This window comes from Pan troglodytes, chromosome 4, assembly GCF_028858775.2.
Source record: "Pan troglodytes isolate AG18354 chromosome 4, NHGRI_mPanTro3-v2.0_pri, whole genome shotgun sequence".
NCBI lineage: Eukaryota > Metazoa > Chordata > Mammalia > Primates > Hominidae > Pan > Pan troglodytes.
In genome coordinates, this window is record NC_072402.2 from 55,445,578 (window position 1) to 55,463,964 (window position 18,387).

An 18,387-nucleotide genomic window follows, 5' to 3' on the forward strand; every position below is an offset into this window, starting at 1 on the left:
GCTGCTTTCCCCAACTTTCCCCCACCCTGCTAAGAAATTCATCATCTCAGCAAGGCATATTTGAAGAGGTTGATGCCATTGGCACATATGTGAGGCTGTGCATGCAGGTTCCACAAAAACATCTCAAACTAAGGCAGCAAAGCAGAGCATAGACCCTAGGATCACATTCGTTTAGTTCAAATCTCAGCTTCGTTACTTAAAACAAGTTCTTCAAATTCTCAAAGTTTTGTTTTTCTCATTGGTAAAATGAGAACAATGAAACTTACTTCCTTAAGGCTTATTGTAAGGATTCAATGAGATAATTCATTTAAAGTGCTTATTTAGCAATGTCTGATCCACAAGAAGTGTTTATTAAGTGTTCACCCTTGGTAGAGGCAATATATATATAATTATTATATACCATATATATATATATATATATATATATATATCAGACATCTTTGAATGTATCTAAAAGTGTTTTTTAATCATTATATTTTAAAAGCTGTCAGTTACAAGTAATAACTTTATAAAGTTATATTTCAAAAATGTTGATGGATACTTTATAAATGATATTCTTTTCAACATAATTTATTAAGCCCTGACGGAATACTGGATGCATTGTGCTAGGCTCTGTAGGGAATATAAGTTAATCAGACAGCATGCTTTTTTTTTTACTTCAGGGGGTTTATAGTCATTTTGTGGAACTTGGCAAACATCTGAAAACTTAAAGAACACAAGATAGAATGTATTTAAGTACCTTTGGCTTAGAGTATTTCTAAAGCTTCTATAGTATCTATTTGGACAAGTCATTAACATACCTCTCTAACAAATATATCAGAGATGTTTTTCAATATAAGAAAAGAGAAAGGAAAAAGTTCAAATAGCTTCTCTAATTATAAGATAGTTTACAACAAATCATTCACTTCTGATAATGTACAGGCAATCACGAGAATTTAGGCCAACAATAAAAATTTCTTAACCCTGTATTAGGGAAGACAATTATAAATTGACTGCTTTTTCAAATTCAGAGTCTATAAGCTCTGGCTTCAACAAATAAAGTCTGTAAGAATTTCCTCTTCTCTCATGTCCCAGTGACACTTACATCAGCTTTATTTACCCCAAGTCAATCACTGTGAGATTTACCAGTTTTCTTTTTGGACATGTGTGATCTGAGCCATAATACAAAGAATGCTTAGGGACTTGTCTGGCTAGTCTGAAAGAAATCATTTGCATGTCCAAACTTAAAAATAATTCTTTAAAGTAAAATGCTATATCTGAAATGACTCAGAGAGTGATCAAATCAATAAGCCCCACATATTTACTGCTTTGTGTTTTTCTGTCTTTGTCAGAAGATCACCCATGTGCAACCAACCATCCATCAACAAAGCCACCATAACAGGTAAGAAAGATCTGGAGCTTATTCTTCATGTGTCTAGGAAGAAACCATTTCTGCCAAGAGTCTATATAACACCAACACCAATTTCATGCTGCAATTTGAAAATGTTAAAGAAATTCTTTCTTCTCTACATTATCATTTCTATCATTGATCTCACAAATTGTCTAAGCTGTTATTTGGAACATTTTTGCTGATTTACATTTTTTACTGATGTACATTATTTTTAACCATTTAACTATGTGCTTATACTCATCTGAGCATTGCTCTGGGCATTTGTATTTTGAGAGATGGTGTTACTTTCAAGTCGCTTCCCATTCTGGTTCCACACATGTGTTATTAGCATGATATAATATGTCATCATTTAGTTTAATAAGAGTGAAGGCATAAATAAAAGGAGTAACGTGTTGGTTCATCAATATCCCACTTGTGTGTAGGAAGGAACATTGTACCAGTAGTCCAATAAAGGACTGAGAGAGCTGAGAATAAACTCAGTTTGGGAGGGGAGAGAAGTTAATATACAATGCAGAAAAAGTTCAATGAGATCAAAACACTGGGATCTATAGATGTTTGGGAAAGAAAAATAGGAGGAAAGATGAGAGAAGTCAAGTGCATAAAAATAAAATTATCTCAATTCCTATTAGTCTGTGTTAGGCACAGGACTTGACCCCAGCTGAACCAAAAACAGAATGCATGATCTCATTTTGCTGAACCTGAAACCAAATTGAACTCTTTTGACTATTTCTTGAAGCCCCAATTGATTCATTAAAATAATTGCCTGGAAAAGAAAACCTATGTTTTCTAAAATTATTACCAGAAGAAAATTAGCATATTCTCCAAACTAAAACAATTCGTCATTGGATTCAAGTGTCTTCCTTGAGCTCCAACCCATAATGTGCTGAGGAGCTCTTATTAAGTTATTAGTGAGTACACTTTGCTTGAAATTTAACTTTATCATGTCCAGATGTCTGTCTGTGTTTGTGGTCACCACATTAGAGTTGATTCTGGAATCATTGTTAATGTCATCTTTTCTGAATGTCATCAAGTGAAACTTGTATTTCAATGAATGTTAAATTATTGATCTCTTCTTCATGTTTCTCTTTCAACATATTATTGGTGATGACTTCCAATTATCATTTTATAGTACATATATGGTTAACCAGTTTTGTTCTTGATATTGATCAAGAGATGAACAATAGGGCCAGGAGTGGTGGCTCACGCTTGTAATCTCAGCACTTTGGGAGGCCGAGGTGGGTGGATCACTTGAGGCCAGGAGTTCAAGACCAGCCTGGCCAACATGTCGAAACCCCATCTCTACTAAAAATACAAAACTTAGCATGGTGGCGAGCACCTGTAATCCAAGCTACTCGGGAATCTGAGGCAGGAGAATCACTTGAACCCAGGAGGCAGAGGTTGCAATGAGCCGAGATCACGCCACTGCACTCCAGCCTGGGCAACAGAGTAAGACTGTCTCCAAAAAATAAAGAGAAAGAGAGATGAACAATAACAATTCCTATATGCTAAAATAAATACTTTGAGTAACTGATTTCTTCTGCCAAAATTCAAATTCAATATAAATGAGTCTAAACTGAGTTGGAGGTGTGGAACCGGATCCCTCTGTTTCTATGCACTTTCCTAAGTTGAGGAATGGACAGGCCTACATTTATGAACCTGTACCTGGGGCCTCTAGTGAGAGAAGCCACATGGAAGCTGGTCTTCACGCTGCTCCAGGCACTAAATCTGACCCCTATCAAGAGGAACTACCCTCAACCCCCAATTTTGCAATAAGCAAGAACTGACATTGCTATTTGGGCAGAATGCAGTGCTATTTTGGTCCCTGGAAGCTTTTTTAGCTTGAGGTCACATATGAGCTGGCCTCACAGGTGGAGCAGCATTCTCCCAGAAGAGCAGCATCAGGTACCAGTGGAAATTGTTGTGTCTGACAACAGATGGTTGGGTGCTCAGTGGTCAGGGCAGCTGCCCAGCCATCCCAGCAGATGCCAGGCACAGATTAACAGGAGAGAGTAGCTACACTCAAAGGGCACACACTTGATCTTAAGCATATGTGACAGACCTCATAGAAGCTCCTAGAAATGTATACATAGTAAGGGGGTCCTGGAACAATACCAGAGGGAATTATGAGCCACAGAAATTAAGAAATTAAGGTGAATATGGCCTCATTCGTACCCACAAGCTCCTGATCTGAGGCCTAGGGACAAGGGGGACACAGAAATACCTTATCTAGAAAGGGAAACTAATTAACTGTTGTTACCACTTAGTGCTGCTGGGCTCCTCACAAAGCACAACAGGAAATGAACTGACTAAAACTGGGAAGTCGTTTTTCTTGCCCAAGCATAGCAAACCAAGGTGGGAACATGGCATAGGGATGGAGGGATGAGGGCAGTAGCAGGGGAAGGTTCCCCTTTCTGAGCCCATTTTGAAAAAGTGGGCCCTTAAAACCTCAGTGCTAGTAATAATAATGATGGTTGAGATTTTGACATTAGTAAGATTTGAGACACTCAGAAAAGGCAGTGCTTGTGCCTTTCCTCCCTCTGCAGCTGACCACTCAGGCCCCACCCTCTAGGCTCACTCCCCCTGAAGTTGGAACCTGGCTGTACCGTGGCAGTAGTCCTGGGAAGGGCAAAGAAGTATTAAAAAGAGTCAGTGAGGCACCCTTAAGATGAATGAGTCCCTGTTGATAGGGGTCAGACCTAGTGCCTGGAGCAGCCTGAGGACCAGCTTCCATGTGGCTTCTCTCACTAGAGGCCCCAGGTACAGGTTCGCAAATGTATGCCTGTCCATCCCTCAACACAGGAATAAGGTCTAGAGTAACAGGGTAGCCTAACAGTTAAGTTCATGGCTGATCCAAAAGTCTGCTAGAGCACACAGCTCCAAGTGCCTCCGGAGGGCAACTCCACAGAACATCACAACATGGTGCCCCTAGAATTGTACCACGTGGTTGCTCTGCCTACCCAGCACTCAAATCATGCTCTATCATGAGAGTTTTGTGGCCCTGGGCAGGTTGCATACCCTTTCTCTGCTCAGTTTCCCTACCTATAAAATAGTGACACTGCTTCCTGCAGTTGTTGCTGGCTTGAATGAGTGAACACGCATGATGCCCTTAGCATAGTGCCTCACAGAACCAGCACTTAATACATCTTTTTAAATTCCATCTTGTTGTTATTACTTGGTTTTGTTTCTAGGGCCCACTGTATACATAGAACTAGGGCTTTCTTCATCAATTCAGGCTGCCATAACAAAGTACCATAGACTGGGTGGCTTATAGACAACACAAATTTATTTCTCACAATTCTGGAGGCTGGAAGTCTGAGATCAGGATGCCAGCATGGTTGGGGTCTGGTGAGAGTCTTCTTCTAGGTTGCATCAGTGCCCTTTGTAAAGGCACTAGTCTCATTTGTGAGTGTTGAGTGCTCCACCCTCACGACCTAATCACCTCCCACAGGCCCGGCCTCCAAATACCAACACATATTGGGTTAGGATATTGAAATGAATTTTAGGGGCACACAAGCACTCATTCCGTAACAAGGGGGTAATGGAAAGAATAGGACAAAGACACAAACGAAGGAAAGGGAACAGTGAGAGAAAGGCAAGCTTGCAAGATCATGAGAGGAAAACTTGTGGGTCCTTAAATTGGCCAAAATGGATGCGCTTGCTTTGTGCCCATCAAAATGGGGTCTCCTCCTGCTCCCAGCACTGTCTCCTTTATTCTCATCACAATTCACAGATGCTGGTAGCTTTGTGATAGAGATGATACACTGTTGTTCAGGATGAATTTCTAAGTCTAAGAACTCACTTTTGAGTCATAGTTGTTTGAAGGAGAAATATTAATTCTCTATCACTTTTCTGTAAACCAACTCTAATTTTTAAAAAAGAAGAGTTAAGAACTTCAGCTGTCTACATATCACATACCATGCTTTCTAAGGAGTTGTCACATAGAATTTACAATACCCTCTTCCTCTTTTCAAGGTTATTGCATTTGACATGTATTAAAGCCAGGAGAATTTGATTTTTTTTTTTCTTGAGATAGAGTTTTGCTCTTATCGCCCAGGCTGGAGTGCAGTGGCGCGATCTGAGGCTCACTGCAACCTCCGCCTCCTGGGTTCAAGCAATTCTTCTGCCTCAGCCTCCCAAGTAGCTGGGATTACAGATGCCCACCACCACGCCCGGCTAACGTTTTGTGTTTTTAGTAGAGACAGGGTTTCACTGTGTTAGCCAGGATGGTCTTGAACTCCTGACCTCAGGTGATCCACCCACCGTGGCCTCCCAAAATGCTGGGATTACAGGCATGAGCCACCACACCTGGCCGAGAATTTGATTTTATAGCATTAGGGTTTTAAAGCTAGGTTTTAAAGGTACGTCACTGGCCAGTTTTTATTTCAATATATAGTAGGTAAACATACAGGTCTAAAATGATCTAACAATTCCTTAAAAGTAAGGCTTTGAAGTTTGCATTTATAAAAGAGACTTAAATAGCTCTTTTGCTCTTTAGTGTGATATGACAAAGATGATGTGTGGCATTTGGAGCCTGAATGTGAACCCAGTCTCTCCCTTTTGCTTCATTTCCTCATTTTGGAGATTTGAGTACCTAACACTTAGGACTGTTGCAAGAATTCAAGGAGATAAGTTATATAAAAGGATAGAGTTCAAGTTGGGCATGGTGGCACACGCCTATAATCCCGGCTACTCAGGAGACCAAGGTGGGAGGACTGCTTGAGCTCAGGAATTCAAGACCAGCCTGGGCAATGTAATGAGACCCTGTCTCCTAAAGTAAAAAAAAAAAAAAAAAAAAAATGGAGGCCGGGCATGGTGGCTCATGCCTGTAATCCCAGCACTTTGGGAGGCCAAGGCGGGTGGATCACCAGGTCAGGAGTTCAAGACCAGCCTGGCCAAGATGGTGAAACCCCGTCTCTATTAAAATACAAAAATTAGCCAGGCGCAGTGGCAGGTGCCTGTAATCCCAGCTACTCGGGAGGCTGAGACAGGAAATTGCTTGAACTCTGAGGGCGGAGGTTGCAGTGAGCCGAGATCAGGCCACTGCTCTTCGGCCTGGGTGACAGAGTGAGACTCCGTCTCAAAAAAAAAAAAAGAAAGAAAGAAAGAAAGAAAAATGGATAGAGTTCTGAATGTGATGAGGAACTCACCAAGTGTTTCTTCCTATAACCCTGTCCCATGCCTGACATTTTTTTGTTCCTAAAGCTAATTTAAAAACTGGTAGAATAGAGGTAACAGAGAATATTGGTGTGTCAGCTTCTTTGGTACATTTCATTTATGATTTTGTTTTCACACAGTCATGGCATGACATTTTTAGTAATCCTTTTATCATTTAGAGTAAGGCTCACCTACATACGTCCTTAATGTGTGGTGCACACCAGAAGTAAAGAGTGCATTGGAACATGAGAGGGTGGCAAAGAGTCAGAGATGCCCAAGCCATACCTGCACTGGGACAGTGATCCCATTTTTGAAGTACAGCCATGTAGCTTGGAGCACAGTCCTTCCTTGTAAGCATTTCATTTTCGAACAACCTTAGCTCAAGGCAAGCATTCTGCAGCCATCTCATTAAATGTTGTTACATCTTCACAATACCATTTTCAATGCTTCTGAATTTCCATATTTTCAATATGTTTATTTAATCATCCTCAATTAGAGGATTTTCATGCAAGGACACAACTCTAAAGAAAACGTATTTAAATATCTTTATTTTAAAGATGAAAAAACTGAGACCTAGTGAGAGAGGGTGCTGCTTAGTGACAATGCCAGGAATAAACATGTGGTTCCTTTTTCGAGTCCATGGTCCTTCTTACACCTTTATAAAGTAAAATAACCCATTAGATTCGGGTGGCCTTTATACCCACCGTGGAAGTATATGCTTTAGAGAAAGAAAATGAAGTATTAATACTAACTCCTGAGTAATAGATGTGGCATTGTATTATTCGTATATGAGCTTGAAAATTTCTCATCCCAACCTCTCACTGGACATATCTCTGTAGTTATAGCTATTTTGATTATATCTACTGCTTATACCCCAGAGGCATAGAGACCAGCAGCCTAAAGCAAAGGACTTCTGGATTTTGACTTTGGAAAATACAAATTCTTCTATAGGAGCGGTGAAACTAGTACAGCTGCCTGCTCTTTACCTGTAGGGGGAGACACATGATGCAGTGACAAGCATAGAACAGCACAGAAGTGGTTTTAGTCCAGAAAATAAATAAATAAGTAAATTGGTCTAAGTCTTCATTCCTTTTTGTATTTTTTTACCCTGAAGATTCATGGCTTCATTAAAAACAGTAAGTGCATTCTAAATAGAATTTAGTCAATTGGCAAGTAGAAAATTAAAAAGTAAACTATCCAAATAATGCTAGTCTGTCAAAACACAATGAGAAGAAATTTAATCTTATATGTTTGTTGTTCTAAAGCACAAGCAGTTTCTACGAATTAATAAGGGGGAAAAACAATAATGATATTTAATTGAGACAATTTTTTTTTGTTATCTGGGCTAATCACTTAATGCTTTGAGCTTATCGAATGAAAGAAACTAAGCAACTATTTCATGGTGACAATAAGGATGCTGGCTACTTACTTAGATCTGCCTTTTAAATCTGTGTGTGTGTGATAAAAGCAAGTAGTATATATAGTTTTTTACAAAGAAATATAGAGAGATCTAATAGATGGGAGCAAGAACCATATAAAGAAGGCAGAAGGGATCTACATGAGAGAAATATGTAAGTCCTCAGGAGATACTGAAGTAAAACATGTGTTGTGTCAGTGTATAGGGAAGACAAGAGACCCAGCCATTGCCAGAGAAGCCCTACTTCCTCATCAGCCACCAGCAGGCAGCAGCTTCATGCTGTAGTTCTTTTTTTCCTTTAATAGAGTAAAGATTGTGGCCACACTTTAATAATTGCCGAAAATATGTGTTCATTAAGCTTTTTAAGAAATGTGACCGAAAAATGCTGATGATACATTGTGTTTAATAGCTTTAATAAAAAACTGATAAAGCATCTAATACATCTAATGACTGTCGGATTTCCTAAATCTTTTAAGCTGAAGGAGTTTACTTTTACAAAAATCCTCATTGAAAAAGAATCTTCCGGCAAAAACATTGAACTGAAAGATTTGCATAAATGCATGGAGTATTACTATTTATTAGTTAAACTTATGATCTTTTAGAGCAGTAAAAGTCAGTTCTCTTTCTTACAAATGAATTTGTTTTGGCCTTTTATGCTTTTATTTAATGAGTAGAGCCATACCTATTAATATATAAAAAGATCAGATCTGACACCGTGGCTTTTTGACCAGGAATTGATTGAAGTTAGACTTGGCTTTAAGAATAGTGAAAACAAGGGCTATGTCCTAATTATGAGGGGAAATACTTTAATTGTATCTCTCTTGTCTGAATATCTGATTTGGATGCTTTGTTATAACTTTAATTGAAATAATTAAATGGGGCTCATGTTCATTTAGCCTAGCAAAAAGGTGATGAGCTAGCATATATGTTAAAAACCCAGCTTTCCTCTTAGTAGTTGTCTAATTTTGGTCAATGTACTTAAATTCTCCAAGTTTTGGGGGTATTCTTTATCAGTAAATTCTAATTCAGTGCTTAACATAGTACTTGGTACTCAGAATGTATTCAACAAATGTTACTTATCATTATTGCTATAATATTATTATTATTATTATCTGCTTGGTCAACAGTATTTTCCATGCACCTTATATATGGCATGCATAGGCTCTGGAGGTAAAATGTGACTACTGGTTCAAAAAATTTACAAAGTAAGGGAGAAGGAATTGTAAATAGTTAAGTACTAGCTAAATGCCATGATTGAAGCCTTTATATTTTTTATTTTAATTAATTAATTAATTTTTAGAAATAGGGCCTCACTCTATTGCCCAGGCTGGAGTGAAGTGGTACGATCTTGTCTCATTGCAACCTCTGCCTCCCAGGCTCCAGCAATCCTCCCACCTCAGCCTCCTGAGTAGCTGGGACTACAGGCATGCACCACCACGTGTGCATAATTTTTTATTTTATTTTTTGTATTTTTTGTAGAGGCGGCGTTTTGCCATGTTGCCCAGGCTGATCTGGAACTCCTAGGCTCAAGCAATCTGCCCACCTTGGCCTCCCAAAGTGCTGGGATTATAGGCATGAGCCACAGAGCCTGGACTGAAACCTCTTTAAATATATATATTTATATAAATATATATTATATATCATATATACAAAATATATAATATATAATATAAAATATATTATATATTTTATAAAATTATATATATTTCTTATATAAATATATATTTCTTGTATATTATATAAATATATATTTATTATATATTATATACATATTTATTATATATGTATTATATATTATATACATATATTATATAAATATTATATAAATATATATAATATTTATTATATAAATAAATATAATTCTCATATAAATAAATGTAATATTTATTATATAATGTATTTCTCATATATATGCTTATTATATAATAAATATTATATTTCTCATATAAATATATAATGTTTATTATAAAATAAATATATAAAATATATATTAAATAATTATATTATATATTTAATATATAATATATATGAATATGTATTCATATAGAGAGAGAGAGAGAGCCAGTGGCTCTACCTAGGAAATGCTCCCTGATAAATTTGAAGAACATAATGCTTTCCATGTGGTTAGGGGAGGATTGAGGATTACCTCACAACAAAAGACCAGCAAGAATAAGGTATGGAAGCATGGAATGCCTGTCCATATCAGGGGACTGGGAACAGTAAAGGACAAATTGAGTTAAAGGTGTATAGGAGCAACTGAACAGGATGCTCCAGAGGTAGATTAAGGAAATAATATTTGAGGCCTACATAAATAACAGTGGACTTTATTTTATGGACAGTGGAAAATCATTGAGCGTTTCCAATCGTAGGAACAAATACACATTTCAGAATGACAGTAATTGGAAGCAGTGTAGAAAGAGACTGAAAAGAAGAAAGACTAGGGGCAGCCCCATACTCTTCAGGGGGCTGTCACAGGCCTTGTACAGGATCAAGATAATGCAGCTCTGAACTGGGGTGGAAGTGGGGCTGTGGAGATGAGGGAATGGGTTCACAACTCTTCAGAGATAGGATTGAAGGGACTTGAGGGTTGATTAGAGCAGAGACTGAGGATGAACAATTTTAAAGTGAAAGTATGAGCCAGGTGTGGTGGCTCACGCCTGTAATCCCAGCAGTTTGGGAGGCTGAGGCGGGTGGATCACCTGAGGTCAGGAGTTCAAGACCAGCCTGGCCAACATGGTGAAACCCCATCTCTACTAAAAATACAAAAATTAGCCAGGCGTGGTGGCACGTGCTTGTAATCCCAGCTACTCTGGAGGCTGAGGCAGGAGAATCGCTTGAACCCAGGAGGCAGAGGTTACAGTGAGCCGAGATGGCACCATTGCACTCTAGCCTGGGCAACAAGAGAGAAACTTCATCTCAAAAAAAAAAAAAAAAAAAAAAAAAAAAAGTGAAAGTATATATACACATGTTCATTACAGCACTGTGAATGTGCATAAAGGGTTAAAAACAATCCAAATTCTAAATAATGTGTGAATTCTTTTTAGGTAGGGGTTAAAAAATTCCCATAATAAAATGATTTTAAATAATTTATTTTTGAGAAAATTTTAATAATATGGAAAAATGTTTGTATTTTAAGGAATACATAATAAAGTGCCATGTGGGCAATAGGCACACATTTAATGCACTTTAATTATGTATATTGAATTGAACTTAAGTTACTTTTAGTTGTTGACCAGTAGTTAGCAAAGGTAGATAGGTTTACCATTTTACATTGAATCTAGTGACAAACATGTTATTTCTCAGGTCCCAGTTGTTAGTTTGCCTCTCCTTGCCTAGAAAGGGCACTGGTGAGACCCGCCCTAGCAATATTTCAATATTATGGTTCCACAGTCCAGCATTAACTGTATTTTAAAATAATAATATCTCTCACATAGGGCAGCATTTTATGGATTATTGAGCCTATGACAAAAATGTTGTATTATCCTTCAGATGATCAGAAAAACTACCCTTAGGGCTGGGTGCAGTGACTCACACCTGTAATTCCAGCACTTTGGGAGGCAAGGGAGGAAGATGGCTTGAGGCCAGGAGTTTGAGGCAAGCCTGAAACACAGTGAGACCTCCATCTCTACAAAAAATTTTAAAAATTAGCTAGACATGGTGGTGCGCACCTGTAATCCCAGCTATTCAGGAGGATCATTTATGCCCAGGAAGTTGATGCTGCAGTGAACCATGATCATGCCACTGCACTCTAGCCTGGGCTACAGAGCAAAACTCTGTCTCAAAGAAAGAAAAGCTACCACGTGAATAAAGGATCTCAGTGTCACCAAAGTCCACTCCTGCCAGCATCCCTTCCCCGCTGCCCTGAGTTTAAAAAGAGCAATACTTCCCAAACCTGTCTCTGATCAAAGGAATCCGCAAGGGCTTCCTGAGAACAACCACAAAATGACTGATTCCCAGACTTTCCAGAACTGAATATCTAGGATAAGGCTCAGGATCTAAATTATTAACAAATACTCCCAGGTGAATGGGCTTGATTAGCCAAATTTGGGAGAATAATGGAATACTGAAGAAAGCAGGTGAGAGGGCTGCCTGTGTACAGTGTTGTCATTGAGTTGTTGATAGCTTGTTGGTAAATCCCTGTCTTTCTGGAAAGTATATATAGTGACACCCACACCCTCATCTAACAAACAGTGCAGCCCAGGATAAGCACGATCATATGTGCAAAGTGCTCCACGATTAGTGAAAGAAGATACAAGGTGATATTATTATCTGTGCTGACTTCGTCATCCTGGGCATCAGCGTCAGGGTCATCATCTGTTATCTCTCAAAATACATACAAGATTTTAAGTAGAGCAGCTTGCTCGTCTCTGAGAAGAAAATCAAGTATCACATCTACCTTTGTGGATGTGGGAGGGAGGGAGTTTGGGAAATGTTTAGTAATTGCATTCTTTTTGTCTTCTTGGACACAGTACCAAGTCTCCTTAAACTAATAAAAGAAAAAAAAAATAAAAGAACCACACAAACTGCATTCTTCAGTCACTCCCTTTCTCCACAAAGTGCTTCCCACCCATTTCAGCCTTAAAAAATACTCTAGGCATACTCAGAAATACAGTGACTGTGGTGGGGCAAAATGTTGAAAATTCCTTTGAGGCTCATTTCCCAAATTTTACTAGTTGGATGTTACACTGAATTATTTAACTCTAAATAAATAGGGAGTGCACTCACAGTGTCCTTTCTTTTGTTATATCAAAAAGCCTCTCTCAAAAAATGCTTTAAAAATCAGTTGGATATATTATTAATACTAATATTAATAAAAGTTAACATTTACTGACATTTGAAATGTACCAAACACTCTAGATGAGTAATCTTTTTAAACCTTATGATATCCAAAGAGGTAGACACTGTTGCTATTCCTGCTTCATAGATGCAAAACTGGGCTAGACAAGTTGAATAATTTGATTAAGATACATAGGTAGAAAATTACAAAGTACGGATTGACTCAGAGGGAGAATGTCAAGTCCTCTCCTAAAATGTACTGGCATGTACACACATACACAAGCTGCTGGATCTGCTGCTCCTCAAAAGTTATTCCCTAGGGACATCTCTCTTCTTTTTTTTTCTCTCTCTCCTTCCCTCCCTCTCTCTCTCTCTTTCTTTTTCTTTTTTCTTTTAAGAACAGAAAACAAATCTATACCATCTATTCCTGAATGTATATGAGTGGAGGGTAGGACAAGAGGAGGGATAAGATCTGTGGATGCACAGAAACTCTTTGGGAAACCCTAAAAACTCTCTATAGTTATATAAGCTAAGGAAAGGATTCCTGCCAGGGGGTATAGGATTCTTCAATTCCCACACTTCTCTTCCTGACTCTTCTGAAGTGCCCGTTGTCACCAGAGTGCCCAGGGGCAGAGCATCGACAAGGAAAGGCCCAGGTGTGTGTGAGAAGTCAGGCAGATGGGGTGTTTCGGAGGAACCAGGGCAACGCAGTGCTTCAGCGTTAGCACTCACCTTGCTTCTGGGACCACTTACCATGAAGGCCTGAAAGGGCAGGCCCCAACTACTGGGAATATTAATCTTCTCTTTGGGTGAAGTCTCTTCATGCCATTATCATCTCTTAGCTACCATTGCTAGGCAAAAGTTTCCTAGCTCACCATCTCCTGAATGCACTTCCTTGAGATATTTCTGATGCTTAAATATCCAGTGCTTTCTAGTGTGCCATCTTCCTTCTGTATTTTTGTTTTGTTTTGTTTTGTTTTTTTGTGGTTCCTTTTCAGCACTGTTGGTCCTGTGGAAGTATTTCTAATTGACTGTATTCTATATGCCACACAAAACAGATGGGTGTTTATGACATTCTTTTCTGGATATGTTTCTGATGTTTGCATATTGAACACAGAACTGTCCACATAGAGAACTTGATTTCTGCCTCTTCCTGGCTTTGCTTTTACTCATTTAGTCCCTAGTATGTGAAAGGCTATGCTTAGGCTCCAAGGACCCAAGGAGGAATAAAATACCTCCAATAAGCTTCAGGACCATTACTCTAGAGGTTTGTGGAACTTAAAAAGCTAAAATGTGTTCTGTTGAATGACAAAAAGCATTAAGTTAATAGAAAACAGAGGGCTTATAAGTGAATGGATAAATGAATAAGTAAAATAAAGAAGAGAGAAAGGAAGGGAGAGAGGAAGAATGGAGCAGATGCAGGTGAGATTGTTTTTCTAAAGAGCTAAGAAGCTGCCTACAGTGTTAGCTTAGAGACTGAAAATGGTTTGGGAAAATAATTCAGAAATTTAGGGAATACTTCACAGCATGAGAAAGTGGAGGGCTGAGACTGGTAAAAGAAGACATGTTTCAAAATAGCCAAAAGGAAAATAGAGAAGAACTGGTCGTGAAACCGAGACCTCAGAGTTGAATGACAAGTAAGATACCTCTGAAGTCACTGACAGTGGACTGACTGTTATTTGACTAATATTGCTTCTACAGAGACAGACCTAGGTTTTATCCTCCCATAGAAAAAAATCTCAAACATTGGTAGGTTTTGTTTTTGTGTTTTGACGTACAAGTCAAAATCTATGTGAAGGAGGAGGAACAAGACTCAGGGGTCAGAAAATTGGGGTTTCGTGGCTGGCTGTCCTGCTCACCCACTTTACGTGTGACCTTAGAAAAGTCACGCCGATGTGTTAGATCTTTTCTGTTAAAATGTGGTGGGTAATAATTATACCTTCCTAATTTTGAGGAATTACATGAGATAATCTATGTAAAAAAATTAGCACGGTGTCTGGGACATAGTAAATGTCAGGTCTTATTTAAAAGCATGTGGAAAGTGCTTAATATGTTGAAAAGTATTATAAACTACTAATAAATATTATATTATTCAATTACTGTTGATCCTCAAAACAGCCATCTCTGGAAACTGTACAATTATTTGAGCCCTGATGCCATTGCTGAAAGCATTTTGGAAGTGGCTTTAGAGACCATTTACAGACCATATAAGACACACACATACAAAAAAGCAATAAGCAATCTCACTGGTTTATAGTAACACTTCACTTATGACCAAAAATATTATTTCCAATATGATTACCAACCCTATTCACCAGACAGAATGTCAAATTAGCTTAGATGGGGCTAACTCCAGAAATGAAACCATTCTCAAGGGATTTTAAAGAGTTTTTTAAGAAGTATCACATGGACTTTTAAGGCAATTCCAAGACAGGGAGCCCTAAAATCGTTACAATGATGGCAACGTGTGGAATAAGCATATAAACACATTTTCCCAGATGCAACTTTGAAGGAGACAAAATCTGAATTCTAGGCAGTTTGTGAAGGAAAAGGAGCAATTTCTGGGAAATTTCTTTTACCCCTCAGCCAACCTCAAGACAGTCTGTCTTTCTACAGACCCTCCCTTACTGTTTCTCTTTACTGGAAACTGTTGAGGGTACTGGAAATAAAGGAGAAGGCCAATGTATCTAAGACCAGTGGATCAGAGAGGAGCCCAAGAACCTTCATCATTTCCACAGAAAGGGCAGCAGAGGAAATTAACCTGGCCTTTTGTCATGCTATTATTTCTCAGTGAGTCTATTAAATTATTGTGGCACACTAAACAGTGTTGTCTGCATCTTGTTCTTTGGGGATTCCATACAATTCTCCCCTTGGCTGGCTTATCACCTCCCCTTAGAAAATGGTGTCTCAGCAATGATCCTTTGCTTGCAATACAAAAAAACCAACTCTGCTCATTAATGCAAAATTCTTAGTGGAAGAATATAGGAAGAATTCTGAATTCCCTGAGAATTAGTGGGGCGACAGGTGGTGGTGGGGGTGCTGGAGGACGAGGTTTGAAGGAATCAGTGCATCTTTACAGTGCTAGAAGGCTACAAATCAAGGGGAAAGTCTCATGGCAGGAGTAGTCGAGTGAGATCCCCACAACTGTTCTTAGTTTCTTTGTCATTATTTCAAGAGTCAAACAGCAGTGAAGGGATCTAATTTGTCTTGTTTGCGTCTTGGGCCTTGGCTAAAAGAGAACAGGCAGGTGGCTTCAGTTCCACCAAACTATGTTATAAAATGTGGTAGTAAGAGCTGAATGATGGGACCAGATTTTGTGGGTTCATATTCTAGCTCTACGACTTACAGATGCTTGTGCTCAAACAATTCATTTAACCTTCCAGAGCCTGAAATTCCTCACTTTTGTAGTAAGCACAATAATAATATTTATTTCATAGGGAGTTCATGAAAATTATTTGAGGAGATATTTATGAAAGGCTGGGCATGGTTGCTCACGCCTGTAATTCCAGCATTTTGGGAGGTTGAGGCGGGCAGATCACCTGAGGTCAGGAGTTTGAGACCAGCCTGGCCAACATGGTGAAACCCTGTCTCTACTAAAAACACAGAAAAATTAGCCAGACATGGTGGTGCACACCTGTAATCCCAGCTCCTTGGGAGGCTGAGGTAGGAGAATCACTTGAACCTGGGAGGCAGAGGTTGCAGTAAGCTGAGATCGTGCCACTGCACTCCAGCCTGGATAACAGAGGAAGACTCTGTCTTAGGAAAAAAAAAATATATTTATGAAAAATGAAGCAAAATGCATGGCTCACAGTAAGCACTTGATCATTGCTGGTTATACTATTATTAAGATTATCTAATAGGGATACAAAGTATATTCCTGAAAGAAATTAGGGTGCTCTTAGATAGGGGAGATAAATGCTAGTAGGATTGGTTTCAATGCACTATTTATTTTATTAATTTATTTCTCACTGAATTTCTTTTTTTTTTTTTTTTTTTTTTTTTTTTTTGAGACGGAGTCTCGCTCTGTCGCCCAGGCTGGAGTGCAGTGGCGCGATCTCGGCTCACTGCAAGCTCCGCCTCCCGGGTTCACGCCATTCTCCTGCCTCAGCCTCCCGAGTAGCTGGGACTACAGGCGCCCGCTACCACGCCCGGCTAATTTTTGTATTTTTAGTAGAGACGGGGTTTCACCGTGTTAGCCAGGATGGTCTCGATCTCCTGACCTCGTGATCCGCCCGCCTCGGCCTCCCAAAGTGCTGGGATTACAGGCGTGAGCCACCGCGCCCGGCCTGAATTTCTTTTTATGATACTCATTTTTTTTAGAGATCCAGATGGTACCTGTCATTAATGTATCCCTGAGAACTCAGTTCCTCTGAAGGCACAAAAATAATTTGACCATCTCATCATTTGATCCACACACATTTATTGATGCCTCTTTTATGCTTGGTTCTATACAAGACGCCATGACGTGTGGCCCCTGTAGGAAGTCCTGGCCTCTATCTCTAAATCTGTCATCTCAGCCCAACCCCTATTCAGATTATCTGTGCCTTCTGCATAGCCATTCACTTCGCCTGGGTGCAATCATGCCTTCCTTACCCAACGTTTAACAAGTCCAGCCTAGCAACCTACATCATGCCATCCAACCGAAGGAAGGCATTATTGACTCAGAACAAAGTATAGGCACGCTTAGAATAAGTTTATTAAATAATTTTTTTAAAAAAAAGATATGTGCTTTTTCCCAGGGGAGCAGTGAGGCATTGTCAGAGGGTGGATTCATTAAATCAATACAGAGAATCCTGGCTGCACTATTTGTTAGCTATTTGACTTTGGGAAAGTTATTCTCTGAGCCTTGATTTCTCATTAGAAGATGGGAATAATAGCAAACCTATCTCAGAGCATTAAGTAAGAATTAAATGAAGTGAATTAAGCACGAAACCTAGCATCTGACACATAGTAGGAACTAAAAAAGAAATACTAGTTCTTGAATAAACATTTTTTTCTTGACTGTACTATGATACTTCCATCAGTGAGTTTCCAAGGCAAATGAATCATCTTTAGAATTGGAAGCTCAATGTAAGCAACAATGAAGTAAAGAAAACAACTGAATTTCTCTTGAAATTATTTTCCTTTACTGACTTGTCCTTTATTGTCTGTGTTCACAAGAAACTAGCTCTGACTGCAAAAATGTCTGCCTGTTTCTATGGCCAATTCTTTTCTACATGTTTAAATTCCTAATTGTGCACACAATCTTAGTCACAATATTTTCATGTGCAAGCAATTAAGACTCATTTAACAGCCCTTCCTCTGGAAGGTTTTGTTCTCCATCTACCAGAAATCAGATTCCTTAGGAAGATATTTGATTTTGAAACAATGTTAAAGTACTGTTCATTTTGTTCAAATTTCATTTATGTACCATTTTTTAAAGTGATGTAAATGGACAGCCACAAAAAGCTCAGCAGCTGGTCAAAACAAAACAAAAAAGACACCATTGAAATGGGGCAAAAAAATTAAAAACTAATATGCTGGGACAATGCCAAATAAAAACGATAGTCTGATAAACATTCCTCAGACACATTTTGCTCATAACAACTATTTCCTTTACAGCAGATTTAAAATATGGGAAAATGGGAATACACCCCAGTTGCCACTCTGA

The 18,387-nt window shown here is 38.8% G+C and overlaps 1 protein-coding gene across 24 annotated transcripts in view; it reads left to right on the forward strand.

Annotated features, from left to right (window-relative positions):
• The window catches only part of PDE4D (phosphodiesterase 4D), a 1,566,198-nt gene that overhangs the window by 1,352,229 nt on the left and 195,582 nt on the right, over positions 1-18,387 (forward strand). For 23 of the 24 annotated variants that reach the window (XM_063810423.1, XM_063810422.1, XM_063810426.1 and 20 more), the window contains one exon: positions 1,332-1,381. In XM_063810423.1, the coding sequence (XP_063666493.1) occupies positions 1,332-1,381 (50 nt within the window). Of the gene's footprint in view, positions 1-1,331; positions 2,788-6,405; positions 9,560-18,387 lie in introns of those variants that run through there. The other variant, XR_010156913.1, reaches the window with a different exon arrangement.